General features: G+C 33.6%; 2 protein-coding genes across 2 annotated transcripts; one reads left to right on the top strand and one right to left on the bottom strand.

Moving 5' to 3' along the window:
* Positions 1 to 1,003: 1,003 nt before the first annotated feature.
* On the bottom strand, positions 1,004 to 1,962 carry LOC111801426. Its single transcript, XM_023685422.1, has 2 exons — positions 1,388 to 1,962; positions 1,004 to 1,284 (listed from the first exon to the last, which is right to left on the bottom strand). Exons 1-2 carry the CDS (start codon positions 1,850 to 1,852, stop codon positions 1,117 to 1,119), a joined length of 633 nt encoding a protein of 210 aa, XP_023541190.1. The 5' UTR covers positions 1,853 to 1,962; the 3' UTR covers positions 1,004 to 1,116.
* A 2,821-nt stretch (positions 1,963 to 4,783) lies between these two features.
* On the top strand, positions 4,784 to 13,277 carry LOC111801424 (alpha,alpha-trehalose-phosphate synthase [UDP-forming] 1-like). Its single transcript, XM_023685421.1, has 18 exons — positions 4,784 to 5,009; positions 5,593 to 5,986; positions 6,160 to 6,257; positions 6,351 to 6,739; positions 7,385 to 7,499; positions 7,672 to 7,773; positions 8,565 to 8,715; positions 9,003 to 9,091; positions 9,507 to 9,555; positions 10,077 to 10,177; positions 10,585 to 10,772; positions 11,573 to 11,690; positions 11,770 to 11,946; positions 12,027 to 12,149; positions 12,230 to 12,317; positions 12,397 to 12,527; positions 12,605 to 12,703; positions 12,792 to 13,277. The coding sequence occupies exons 2-18, from the start codon at positions 5,614 to 5,616 to the stop codon at positions 13,170 to 13,172; spliced, it is 2,772 nt and encodes a 923-aa protein (XP_023541189.1). The 5' UTR covers positions 4,784 to 5,009; positions 5,593 to 5,613; the 3' UTR covers positions 13,173 to 13,277.
* The last annotated feature ends 1,230 nt before the right edge of the window (positions 13,278 to 14,507 follow it).

The raw sequence follows: 14,507 nt of genomic DNA, 5'->3' as shown, positions 1-14,507 counted from the left end.
ATAAAATATATTGTCAACTAAAAAATAAGAGAAAAAAATCTTAACTAACCGTATAAAGTATATTTCACAATTAATTACAGTTATACAACCAAATATATTCCGCAAATATTTTTATATCTTAAATCAAATTTTATAATAATAAATCCAAAGGAAAACTTAGAAACTTGATCAGAAAGTTTTTTGTTTATGTGGCTATTTGCTCCACCAATTCTCGGAGGCAAAGTTACGATGTAGCTAAGGGGAAGATTGTGGATATATAAATAAAAAGTATTATCTTCGTTAGTATGAGATTTTGGAAAGCATGTCGAAATTTTAGTTCTTAAAATTTAAACCTAGTTGTCGTTCGGTCCTTTATGAATTTTGGAGACTATTTACAATGTGATGTCCCACGGTGGTGGTTGGGGAGGAGAACAAAACACCATTTATAAGGGTATGGAAACCTTCCCAGTAGACTCGTTTTAAAGTCTTGAGGGGAAGCCCAAAAAGGACAATTGCTACTGGCGTGGATCTGGGCCGCTACAAATGATATAAAATCGATCCTCGTGTTCTTAACTATCAAAATTTCATTTTTGGCTGAATCAGCCAAATCCAGCTTCAAAATTTCAAAAGTTTAACACATTTACTTTTATCAGGATATTAAGCCAAATCCAACTTCAAAAATTTTTTAAAGGTTAATTTAACACATTCACCATTCTGATCACGATATTCACTGATTACAATCAAATTACAAATCCAACTTCAAAATTTTGAAAGGTTAATTGAACCCATTCACCCTTGATCACTATATTCACTTATTACAATCAAATTAAATAGGATAAATTATCCATCATGGAAATCATTTATGTAGAAAAGCAACTACGCCAGCTATATATCCATTTTTTTGGAAAATTCAATAGTTTCTTGCAAGTCTAAAACCCAAACCAATGTTTCCCGATCATCTGTGTTTGGCACCTTTCTCGTAAATTCAATTATTTCTTAAAATTCTAAAAAGCAAGCTAATATGTACAGAAGTCAGTTTATGCAAATACTTGTTTATGATAATTTACAAAATGTGTAAAAAAACAACAAACAACATAGGACATGAAAACAATCCCAAAGTTCTATAATTCTCGATTCTCACAGTTCATTCCTGCGCCCAAAGGAGGAATGAAAATTCAAAGCCAAATCCTTCAAAATCTGAATCATTCCTCTCAAATCGCCACTTCCCAGCTCCAAACAATCCTTCAGCAATCCACCATCCATCACCTCCGCTCGAATTGTCTCCACCACATCCCTCCAAGCCCCCTGCCCATCCCCAAAACAAACACAGATTGCACCATTTTTCATTCAGGCATTTTAACAAACACCTTACGAGCAAACAAAAAAACGACCCATTCAATTCACGTACCGATTTCCAAAACACTTTGAGAAGCCTCTGCAAGATCGAATTGCATAATCTGAAGAGAGATTGGTAATTCCGCGACACCCACCTTGCCCTCGCCGTGTCCGATTCCAACCCGGTTAACTCAGCCAACGCCCTAAGCAATTCGTTCATGTCGGGAATGGCGTCGTAGAGTTCCGAAAAGGCGAGATCTCTCCATGCGTAGTTCTTGGCGTAGTCCCAAGCTAGCGACCACATTGACGCTAAGAAACCGAATCCTCCGAAGCCTCGTTCGAGCTTGTTAGCGATGACCCTGGCCCGTTGCGAGCCGGAGAAGTCGCCGCGAGAGGCACGGAGATCGGCGACGCGAGACATAAGGGAATGCGCGCGCGAAAATAGGGATTTGAATTGGGAGAAAGAGAGGGAGAGGACGGGCAGTGATGAGGCGGTGAGAAGGAGGAGGAAGAACAGAGTCACCAGACGAGACGCCATTTTCACCGCCGGCTGAGTGATCGGTCGACAAATGCGACGGTGACGAGAAGACCTTTAGTAAAAGGCTGGGTTTTATCCGGCGGGCCGTTGGGTTAATGAATAATGGGCTTTTGTGGGCCGGAGGAATAACTTTTCTTTTTCTTTTTTTTTTTTCTTTTTTTAAATATTTCTACTTTTTCTTTCATATTTTATCACATTTATTTTTAAAAAAATTATTCTTTATTCACTTTTTTTAATTTTCAAACTTCTAAATTATTCCAAGATTTTATTCACTTTCTTTTTTTTTTTTTTTTTTTTCCATTTTAAACTCGTACAATTCTATAGAATATATTCGGAAATTCTAAAAAAGATTTTATATATATATATATAATTAGATTATAATTATATATATATTTTTTTTTTTGTGATTTTTCATATTCCAAAAAATTTTAATATAACACTTATTTTTATATAATTTATATGTTTTATTCCTTTTATTTTTTTTCTATTTTTTTTAATTTTTCCTTTTATAAAATGTTTGATTGAAATATTGGAAAATTAAAAATTTTGTTCGGTTGACATTTTCTTAATCAGGTCAATCAGACCAACTCAAGAATAGGGTTACAACTCAACTCTACTTTAAAAAAAAAAGAATATTTATTTTTTTTAATTGAGATTAGTGATGGGTTGTTATTGTTAGACGAACACGACTATCTGGTATGATATTGTCCCATTTGAGCATGAGCTATCATGCCTTTGTTTTGGGCTTCCCCAAGAGGCCTCAAACCAATGAAGTTAGTATTCTTCACTTATAAACGCATGATCATTCCCCTAAATTAGTCGAGGACTTTCATCATCCAACCGTTATAAATATTTTATATTCGACTCTAAGAGATATTTTAATTTTTTTTTTCTGACCAATTTTAAATGTTGAAAGTATTTTTTCAAGCATTTTCAAAATAAAAATACTAGGCGAAAGTATATAATTGTTATTTTAATGAAAAACGGTAGAAAATTAAATTAAATAAGAAAATAGATAAATAAATTATATACTAAAATGAGGGTTGTATGATGTGAGGGAGGATCATATGATTTTACCTATAAAATAAATAACGTTGTAGTTCTCGTCTTTACTATATTTTAATTTTCATCTTTAACAGATTCTTTCTTTAAATTTTAGATCGGAATTTTTTATATAGAATTATTCTTCATTTAACTTTTTTAAATATATTTTTTTTAATAATTAACTTCTAATGTCAGTTAATTTTTAATTAAATTATTATTCCCAAAAAATCTCTATTTAAAAATATATATATTTTTTAAATTACATACCTATAATTCAAACCTAATAAAATTTAATTAGTGTTTTATCAGTTTCTTGACCCAATTTTGTAATAGATATTTTANCCCTCTACATACTTATGCCCCATTCCCATTCCCATTCCCTTCCATCTCCCTCGGTACGTACTTATTTCCCATTTCCATTCCCTTCCATCTCCTTATCCTATTCATCACATGAATCTAAAAAAAGAAACCAAACAAAAATGGAATATTAAATTCTTATTGTCTTTGGTTTAATTTAATAATGACATTATCCACACACATATTTGAATAATAATAATAATAATAATAATAATATTTTGTTTTATTCATTAATCACAAAATTTTAGGTAAAAAAATATACACACCAAGATTTTTTTAATACGAAAAAATATATTTTTCAAGAAAAATTTAAATTATTTAATTTATTGAATTGATAATGAACTGCATAATTTTAATTTTGTTATTTATTTGTATTTAAATTTTACAAAGATTATGTTCTTAATTTTAAATCATTTTCATATTTCCACTTGTGTTCTTCATATATTATATCTATAAATTAAATATTATTAATGAGATTTTTGACGTAAAAATTAGTCATATAAATTTATTTCCTAATATATTTGTGAGTTTTTTTCTTCCTAAAAGTAAATAAAATAATGAATTTTAAAGCAAACTATTATTGAACAATTAATTTTTACCAAAATATAATTAGCTAATCTAAATAAAAGGTATTAACCCAACTAAGATAATTTATAATTTATTAGTAAAGTATAATTTAATTATTTTTTTCTTTTTTCAAAAACATAATCTATAAATGTGATCACACACATATTTCTAATTTATGCAAAATAAAAAAAATTTGTTAACCAAAATAAATAACCCTAAATAATAAATATAAAGCTTAGACTTGTTACCGTTCGATAACCTAATTTATAATTTAAATATTTTGATTTTTGATTTTATTTTTTGTAAATTAAGCAAATGTAACCGGTTGTTAAATTTTTGTTAGTCAACTAATGATTAACGGGTACGGGGACTATTTAAAACAAATGTAATCGAGGCAAAAATAGCTCGCTTTTAAATTTTGAACTTCCCGAACAAATAAATATTTTATTCTTTAAATACAAAACTTTAAAATAAAAAAGCTAAGTTAATAAAAAAAATTAAAAAAAAAAACCCTCAACTTTGTAAAAAATACTCTTATTAAAAAAAAATAATAAAAAGAGGTTAATACTATAATTAAAAAGAGTAATATTAACTTCTGTTACTCCTGTAAATACTTTTTCACCATCAATATATGAATAAAATCGACATCTCATATATTATATCTAAATTTTTTAATGTTATTTTTTAAACAGTAACTACACTGGCAACTTTAAATTTATTTTAAAATATTTTTAAACACGATAATTTTAAAAATTCAATATATATATATATATATTTTTTTTAATTAAAAGATTTTGAAAGTAATATAAAATAATAATAATAATAATAATAATAATAATAATAATAATAATAATGTTATATGGTGGCGCATAAGCATTGGGTAAGAGAGGGAGTGGGAAACAATGGTGAATGGTATAAATAGGTGTGGCGTGCATGGGCGAAAGGTTTGTAAGAACACCCTCTTGGCGACTGTCGAGTCCCTCCAATTCTTCATATCCCCTTTCGCCTTTTTCTTCCATTCAATTTCGCATTACAATGGCGAAACGCTCCATTTCTAATTCCCTCATAATCCCTTCTTTCATCATTTGATCATCCCTTCCCTCCCTCATCTTCAATCTCAATCTCCATTTCCCCGATTCTCTCCTCCTCGCTCTTTTGCTTCACTACACGATCTGCATTTCTAAACTCGGTTACAACTCCTCTCCCCTTTCTTGCATTTCTTTGTTTTTGTTTTCTGTTGATCACTCTGCTTCTGCCGCGCCTACTCTGTTTTTTTTTTTGTTTGTTTGTTTGTTTGTTTCTTGGGGTTTGGAGAGATGGGTTTTTTTTTTTTTGATTTTCGAGACTGCATTTTTGAATTTTGTTCTTTGCATGTTCTAATTACTGATTGGAATCAATTTTTTATGACTGTCTTGATTCATGAGGTTGTTTCTGAAGATTCTTGCTGCATTTCTTTTGTTCTGTTTGGCTTATCATATGGGATTGTGTTCTATATGAATCGAATCTCCTATGACTTGGAGTTTTGGAATTTGAAGTAGAACAGTATATGCAGCTCGGCTATTACTATGGTTTTCTATCAATTTTCTACTGTCATGTTGTATGCATATGCATTTGATGTTCTTGCATGGGGTGTAAGGATTCTTGATTGTTGGAAAAAAAAAGTTGAGAATCATGCGAAAATTGCCACGATAGTTGTTTCTTTCAGTGCTGGTTAGATCATTAGTGTTGAAATTAAAAAACCGAAGTTACCTGTTCTTTCATTATGTTTACAGAACTTGTGTATTGATTGATCAATGCTGTCAAACAACCATAACAACAGTCCTCCTACTCCTAGAACCAGATTGGAAAGGCTTCTTAGGGAGAGAGAGCTCAGGAGATCAAACCGGTCTTCTCTCAATGAAGAAGCTCACAGTCTGGGAGAATTCAACAGTTATGATCTGTTCTCTTTTTCTGGTGATAGTTGTGGGTCATTTAACGAGGAAGATATCTTAGAAGGGGTGTCAGTGGTAAAAGACATCATTGATGGGTTTCAAAGGCTAGAAGGGAGGACTTCTAAACAGCGCCTTCTAGTTGTAGCAAACAGATTGCCTGTGTCTGCTGTCAGGAAAGGGAAGGAGACATGGCATCTTGAAATTAGCGTTGGTGGTTTAGTCAGTGCACTTTTAGGTATGTTATGTCCTGTATTAGCAAGTGTTTTGGCTTAAGTTTCATATTAATGTTAAAAAGTAGTGATTCCAGAGATCTATTTTTCTTTATTCATTTGTCTAATTTTACTTCATTATGTTAAGAACTTGATATCTTAACTGAAGGTAAAGTTTTTTTTTTTTTTCCTTTTCAAGGACTAAAGGAGTTTGAGGCAAGATGGATTGGTTGGGCTGGTGTGAACGTACCTGACGAAGTCGGACAGAGAGCCCTAGAGAAAGCATTAGCTGAAAAGGTATATTCTACGGTGACTCTCGCATCTCTCAAACTTGATCATTAATGCTACATTGATAAGTAATGGCTATGCTTATTAAGTTTCGGATTGTAGAAATGCATACCGGTCTTTCTTGATGAAGAGATCGTTCATCAGTATTACAATGGCTACTGTAACAACATATTGTGGCCTCTATTTCATTATCTTGGTCTTCCACAAGAAGACCGCCTTGCAACAACACGGAGTTTTCAGTCACAGTTTGATGCATATAAGAAGGCTAACAAAATGTTTGCTGATGTTGTAAACAAACATTATGAAGAGGGAGATGTTGTTTGGTGTCATGATTATCACTTGATGTTTCTCCCAAAATGTCTCAAAGAGCATAATCGTAAGATGAAAGTTGGTTGGTTCCTTCACACCCCATTTCCATCGTCAGAAATACATAGAACTCTACCATCTCGGTCAGAGCTTTTGAGAGCGGTTCTTGCTGCTGATTTAGTTGGGTAAGCCGTTTATTTGTGTTGTGCTATCTTTTGATGTTCATGCTATCATTTTAATGTTTCCTTATCATATTTCCTGAAGTAAGATTGGGACCTCTTTTCTTACTTTTACAAATAAAAACTCTAGGAAATTTTCATTTTCTCTAAATGTTGTGAAAGTGGAAAAAAGTGATGGAGCTTGTTTATCTGATTTTTGTTTTGATCTTCTGAGCATGGATGGAACAAATTCGTTGTCTGTTCATATATTGGGCAGTAAATTTTTTCCCTTCAACATGCATTATTCTATGGGTTTATATATGTATATGTTTTGCTAGTAATATATTATACTAATATCTCGACATGATTGATTTATGAGCTCTCCTTATTGTGTGGATTTCCAGCTTCTAGTTCTCCCATTTGCTACCATCTTCATATTGTGCCTTTTTTTAAAGGTCTGCTAGGAAGCATTTTGCTTTCCTATACGTGTAATAGTTTAGGTTACTCTATTATCTTGTAATGATTTAGCACGAATTACCCATACTATGTGGATTTCCAACTTATTATCATTCTCTTCCATCTAAAGGTCAGCTTAGTCACAACTTGCTTTTCTATTGTGAGTTTCGTTTATTTCAAAATCTGGGCCTAAATGACATGTCATTTCTCCTCCAGTTTCCACACATATGATTATGCCAGGCATTTTGTTAGTGCCTGCACCCGTATTCTTGGGTTGGAGGGTACACCTGAAGGAGTAGAGGATCAAGGAAAACTGACTCGCATAGCTGCTGTAAGACCAATTGATTATCTTGTTTTTTCCTTCAATCCATGCGTTGTGCAGAAAATTGTATTCTTGTAACGGAAGTTTCTATTGTCTCAATATTTTTCTTCTTTGAGAATTCACTACAGTCATTGGCAATATAATATCTTGTCTTTTCATCTTTTGGGTCTTCAAACTACAGTTTCCTATTGGAATAGATTCTGATCGATTCATTCGAGCTCTTAAACTTCCTCAAGTCCAGGATCACATTAAAGAACTTCAAGAAAGATTTGCTGGACGAAAGGTAATTGTTTCCTTTCCTTCCACTCTCAAATATTCCCTTTTGCCTATCATTTTCATTGTTGAAGGTATGCAGAACTTCAGTCTTTTTGCAGTGTTTGTAAGTGTTCTCAATTAAGCTTGTTTATTAGCTTCTTAACACCTGAAATATAGCATGAATGTTGGCAACTGTTCTGTTTAAATCCTTGTTGAGATACCATGTAATTAGTATCACTGGTTGGTAGTTTCCAACTTCTTACTTTTGCTTCCTGCATCGTACAGTACTAGATCTCACTCTCACACATTTGCAAGAAAGATTATTGGAAGTGATCACTGCATTGTTTGTGGCTGAACTCTTATGACTATTGGTCCCAAAAGCATTTTAATGGTTTCAGTTATTTTCTGCTTGAAAAGAGCGGCAAACGTCACTTATTGCAGTGCAACTGAATAATTTCATCCAACACACTCAAGCATGAACTCACATAACACATAAACTCATCAAAATGGTGGTTGGTTCTGATTTGTCCATGTTTGCGTTGCCTATGACATTATGTAAGGCATGCTATTACTGTCTCTGAAAGTGGTGGTGCTAACTGTTTGTCACTGTGCAAAGTTTGACTCCATGTTCAAGTTTTTCCAATACTTCTACCAGAAAGTGGTGATGCTGAGTGTTTGTCATTTTGCATAAAACTACATAATAACTAAATCTTTTATTTTAGTCCATCTTCTAAGCTTCAATTTCTTTGTCCTATTTGGTAAGATTACTTGAGTAACTCTGCGTTCTCTCAGTTCTTCTGATGCAACTGACATCACCAGGTAATGTTGGGTGTTGATCGTCTTGATATGATTAAGGGAATACCCCAAAAGATTCTGGCTTTTGAAAAATTTCTTGAAGAAAATCCAAAGTGGCGCGATAAAGTAGTTTTGCTGCAAATTGCTGTGCCAACAAGGACAGACGTTCCTGAGTGTATGCTCATTATTTCTTTAACATGATACACACACACACATTATGTACTTCATGTCATGAGTTGTCAGGCTATTTTGAATTTAGTCAGTATTAAATGTTAGTATTTGAATTGATATTTCAAAGAAGAAATTTATCTCCACAGGTTGGAAGCTCAAATCCACATACTTCAGACTTGTTGTACTTGAAATAATATCTCATCGTTTTAGTTTCCCAAATACATTGTTTTTATGCGTTCTTGAGAATGTGGAATGGAACATTTAAAGATCTTGTCTTACGCTGCTTAACAGATCAAAAGCTAACAAGTCAAGTTCATGAGATTGTTGGGCGTATTAATGGGAGGTTTGGCACTCTTACTGCAGTTCCAATACATCATCTGGTTGGTTTTCTCAATTGATTTCTACTTTCATGCGTACATCTTTATAATGACTATGTATTAATTCCATGGCTGTAAGTTGAAATGTTCAAGGTAGTTGCATCATACAAGTACTCATAATTTATGGTATCAGCGATGGTGACAGGGAAGATGGTCGTTTTCCTTTTTTTATCAGAAATTCATGTTCATGGTGGACAACCTTAACTAATGGCAGTTCATGTGATATGATGATAACATAAATCAGGTGCAACATAAGATATTTTTGCATCAAATATCATTTGCATCAACATAAAATCTTCATCACATCTATCCTTAAAACTTAATGATTAGAATTTAGGCTTCTTGCGAAGCAATTTGGTTACTAGTTCATTGATGGATCAAACAAAGACTTAATGAAGTTTTTTTTTCTTATTTACAGGATCGTTCACTTGACTTCCCTGCATTATGTGCTTTATATGCTGTCACTGGTACTTATCTTTATGGCATAATTTTCATGTTTCTCTATCTAATATGTTCCTATTTACCCAATACTACGTGTAACATTGATAGGAACCACCCGGCACCAAGAAAGAAATTCTAAATTGCATAGAAAGAAAATATGGCCAGTTGGATAATCCTTGGTAATTGAGGAACCTGAAGCTCAATAAAAAAAGTATCTCTTATCTATCTCAGCCTACTCTTCCCCTGTCTCCAAGTCATAATTACCAACCAAGTCATAATTACCAACCAATTCCATATGGTTAACCTCAGTAGTAACTATTTCATGTACCAACCTAGGGGCCTAATAAACATGCAACTGACCAGCGATTTTGCTGTTTTATCTAGCATTTTTGTGTCATGCAGTACGTGATCCCTCAGAAATTGATGTTGTGGCAAGAATTATAAATGCCAATAAAGTTAGATGTTAGCACTGGTTTTATGTAAACTGTGTTAGGTTTTATCTATACATCTTTGATTTCACCTTGTCCTGTTGTTTTCTCTTATGCAGATGTGGCACTAGTTACATCTTTAAGAGATGGAATGAATCTTGTGAGCTATGAGTTTGTTGCCTGTCAAGCTTCCAAGAAAGGTGTTCTTATTCTGAGTGAGGTAATCCAAGTTTTAGTTCTATTTTTGCAACAAACTGAACTGGTAGTTCAGTGTTAGTTCTTGAATCTCTTTCCCCTTCAGAATTTTAAGGGCTTTCTAAGCCTTTGTCAAACTTTTTTCTTACTGTTATGACTGAGGTTATCACTAGTGGGGCAAATTCTTCCGTTTTTTAATTGAAAAGAATTCGTCAACAATGATTTTAGAAGGAACTGTGAGCAATAAATTAAATTGTTCACTGTTGATTGAAAATATAAACCATGGAAATAACATTTCTTTCCAAATATCAGTTAATCACATTACGACCCTTGGTCGTGTTCTACCAAATGTTTTGGCTTTAGGATATAAACTAGATCTGAGCAGCTTATGGTAACATTTCCCATGGTGTAATATGATCATATTTTTTCTAGTTTGCTGGTGCAGCACAGTCATTAGGTGCTGGTGCTGTTTTAGTTAATCCATGGAATATCACTGAAGTTGCTGCTTCAATTGGTTATGCTTTGAATATGGAAGCTGATGAAAGAGAAAGGCGACACCTTCATAACTTCATGCACGTTACAACTCACACATCCCAAGAATGGGCTGCAACATTTGTAAGGTATTGATACGCACGGGTGACTGTCCTTAATTTGCATTTAGCTTAATTCTTAATCTTGTTTCATGAATTTTCTTGGTTTGATTTTCAAAACCTTTAATTAACTTCATGACTTCCATTGAGGATTTTTGCACATGGAACTGGCCCGTCTATTTCTTACCCTCAAGATGCCACAGCCCATGAAAGCAAATACAGATTTTGCTACCTAATAAATGAATTTCCTACTAAAAGCCATAAGCTTCTTGCTGGTTGAACTTCTGTCCATAATAACATGTTTTCACTTCTATGCCCCAAGAAAATTGAACAAGTATTGTTTGAAATTCATGCACGGTTCTTGCTTCTACTCATTCTTGTCTCAGTAGGTCGAGTTGCACTAGCATTTCTACTTGCCAAATGAGGAATTTGCATAATGCAATCTGTCATTTTGCATGTTCATTTGAAGAGATCATGTTACCGTGTTTCTATAACGATTCCTGTGTCCTGTTTGCAACGTACGCAACATGATTAGGATCTTCTGTATGGGGAAGTGTGAAACAGAACACGAGCATGTAACATCATATGAAGATGAATCAGTTGACTATCTGTCCATTTCAAATACTAGCAGATTTGTCATATCTCAGCATTATGCCGGAACAACAGCCTTTATTTCTTCTGCAATTTATCCCTAGAAATAATTTTGTTAGGAGGAAACTGCCTGTTTGTCACGTTTTCTGGATATGGTTTATGACACTTTCTTGCAATGTTTGACTTTCAAGTTTTTTGTCTGTAGTTTTAGATAAATTATGAAGTTCTCTTGGCTGTAGCGAACTTAACGACACCGTAGTTGAAGCTCAGATCAGGACCAGACAGATACCACCTTTACTTCCAATTAATGAGGCAGCGAACAGTTATTCGCGATCACATAATCGATTGGTTATCCTGGTATATTGCCTGTAAAACCAAAACTATATTAGTGGCCGATATGCAATAACTGTTTGCTGCATAATTGCTTATTTCACAGGGTTTCAATGCTACCTTAACTGAAGCAGTTGATGCCCTCGGAAGAAGATGTGGCCAAATTAGAGACATGGACCTTAAAGTACATCCAGATGTGAGAGAGCCCTTGAAGAAGCTTTGTGATGACCGGAATACGACAGTGGTTGTCCTTAGTGGGAGCGACCGAAGTGTTCTAGACGAGGTACACTTGTTCTTCTGCATTAATAATGCCTTCTACCCCTTCTGTATCCTTGTTTTTGCCTTGACTATGTTTTATTACAGAATTTTGGTCAGTACAACATGTGGCTGGCAGCAGAAAACGGTATGTTCTTACGTCCTACGAAGGGAGAATGGATGACGACTATGCCCGAGAATTTACATATGGACTGGGTTGAGAGTGTTAAGGTCTGAAGAATAATACTATATTATATATAGTTACTTTTCTTACTTCCTTCTGGTTTCTTATATCTGTTAATGAATGGTAGCATGTTTTCGAGTATTTTACCGAAAGAACTCCTAGATCCCATTTTGAGCTTCGTGAAACTTCGCTGGTGTGGAATTACAAATATGCAGGTATCTAGCATTTACCACGGACAATCTAATGAGTTTCTTCCTCTAAAATCATTTTAGTAATTGACTTGTACTGAACTAGATGTTGAGTTTGGAAGACTTCAAGCCAGGGACTTGTTGCAGCATCTATGGACTGGTCCAATCTCAAATGCATCAGTTGATGTTGTCCAAGGCAGTCGATCAGTCGAGGTTCGAGCAGTCGGTGTTACAAAGGTGTGTGACATTGATCTTGAAATATGAATTGCAAAAATGAACGACAGATGATATGGAATGATATGATTATTGAACAGGGTTCCGCCATTGATCGAATATTGGGAGAAATAGTTCGTGACAAAGGCATCAACAAGCCTATTGACTATGTTCTCTGTGTTGGGCACTTCCTAGCCAAGGTCATTCAATTCAAATATCTGATGATTCATGACTCAAGTAAACGATGAAAATGTCTATAAATCCTTGTGTGTTGTGTCTATGTTTCAGGATGAAGATGTGTATACATTTTTCGAGCCCGACCTTCCTTCTGAAGTGCCACAAACAGTCCCGAATCCTTTACCACCGCCGAAGATGCCAAACAATGGAGCCCCACCGCCGAAGTCGGCACGCCTGAAGAAACAACGTTCCCTTTCCATTATAGAAAGAAGAGCAAACAGCCATGGGAGTGCAGTGTTTTGGAGGCCTGTAGTGCAGGATCGATTGTCACTGCATGAGGGTTCATCTGTTCTTGATCTCAAGGGTGACAATTACTTCTCGTGTGCCGTGGGGCGAAAGCGATCGAACGCAAGATATCTTCTTGTTTCGTCGAATGATGTTGTCAAACTTGTGAAGGAGTTGTCGGAATGTTTGGAGTCAAGTGTGAGTTGAATGGTCATTCACAGTGTATTTTAGTGAATAGCAGCCAGTTAATAAGTTGTTGACATCTTTGTTTCCTTTCCTTTGGTTTTTTACAGATTTCAGAACCTTCAACTACAAGTTCTCTCTCTCACACACACACACACTATATATATATATACATATATATATATATATATATATATATATATATATATATATATATATATATATATATATGTATATATATGTATATGTGTGTATATATGTGTATAAATGTAATAGGTGGTGAAACCTTATTGCAAAATTAACACTTAAAAGAACAACTCATCTACTCATCACACATGAAGAGTGAACTTCGTCTCGTGAACTTGTATTTCTAACTCCTTATGTGGTCAGGTTCTTGGATGGTAAATTTATTAAATTGATCACAAAAGTCACTCTTATCCCGTCCACAAACTGGATTCATAACTTCATTAATTTGCCTGGGTTCGAACTGTCTTGTACCTAAAATTGTTTGGTCGGCCTCCACCCACAAGTGTTGGGTGACTTTGACTTGGTTTTGAAAACTTATTCTTTTGTTTGCATACTTGTTGTTTAGGTTTCCGTTCTTTTTTTCAATGTTTTCTTCTCGAACATAATGTGTAAGTTTCACAAGCAAACTTTTGCTTTATATAGATAGCATCAATTGTTGTTTTCAAAATTTGGATAGAATAATACATTTGATCTTCACATGACAATAACGATAAATTCTGTTTGAAAGGAGAAGAATAGAATTACTCTCTCTCAATATGGTACTTGAACTAGGATGTCACGAGTCTAGGGCGTACGAGACACATGCTTCTTGAGAAGTCAACCTCAACATCGAGGTCGATCATAGGGTCATCCTCTACAAGCTTGCAGTTCCGTGACCCACAAGTAATGGAAACGCTTCACAAAGCTAATGAAAATTATACCAAAAAATATATATATATATATATATATTTATATATATATTATAAAGAAACCATAATAATAAACACTTAAAATACCATTTTCGTCCAAATATTATTATTTTTATTAAATATTATAATTTTTGTAAAAAAAATAAGTCCATATTTACATTCTTTTTATAAATTTTTAAATTGTTTTTACACTCTTCTCCTAATGATTTATTTTCAATAAATAATATAAACTAATTTTAAAATTTATTCATATTACAATTTTAAATGGTTAAAATAGAATGATATTCAAGCTACGAGCATTAATAATAATTATTATAAATAAATAAAAAGATAAATACACCATTTTTTAAAATGGACAATTTTGACCTTAAGATTTAAGTGTATTTCCAAAATTTAAATTTAATTTTAAATTGGCCTTTAAAGA

The sequence above is a fragment of the Cucurbita pepo genome, chromosome LG09 (genome assembly GCF_002806865.2).
Source record: "Cucurbita pepo subsp. pepo cultivar mu-cu-16 chromosome LG09, ASM280686v2, whole genome shotgun sequence".
Classification (NCBI taxonomy): domain Eukaryota; kingdom Viridiplantae; phylum Streptophyta; class Magnoliopsida; order Cucurbitales; family Cucurbitaceae; genus Cucurbita; species Cucurbita pepo.
Note: the sequence above shows the minus strand (reverse complement) of the source record. Positions and strands in the feature narration are given on the sequence as shown.

What these genes read in the sequence shown, in the direction of transcription:
- LOC111801426 (XM_023685422.1), bottom strand. Translation starts at nt 1,852, where the DNA reads ATGGCGTCTCGTCTGGTGACTCTGTTCTTCCTCCTCCTTCTCACCGCC. An exon ending in TCAAAGTGTTTTGGAAATCG is followed by an intron (nt 1,285 to 1,387) that starts GTACGTGAATTG and finishes GGGGATGGGCAG; the next exon opens with GGGGCTTGGAGGGATGTGGT.
- LOC111801424 (XM_023685421.1), top strand. Translation starts at nt 5,614, where the DNA reads ATGCTGTCAAACAACCATAACAACAGTCCTCCTACTCCTAGAACCAGA. An exon ending in AGAAAGCATTAGCTGAAAAG is followed by an intron (nt 6,258 to 6,350) that starts GTATATTCTACG and finishes TTCGGATTGTAG; the next exon opens with AAATGCATACCGGTCTTTCT. An exon ending in CAGTTCCAATACATCATCTG is followed by an intron (nt 9,092 to 9,506) that starts GTTGGTTTTCTC and finishes TCTTATTTACAG; the next exon opens with GATCGTTCACTTGACTTCCC.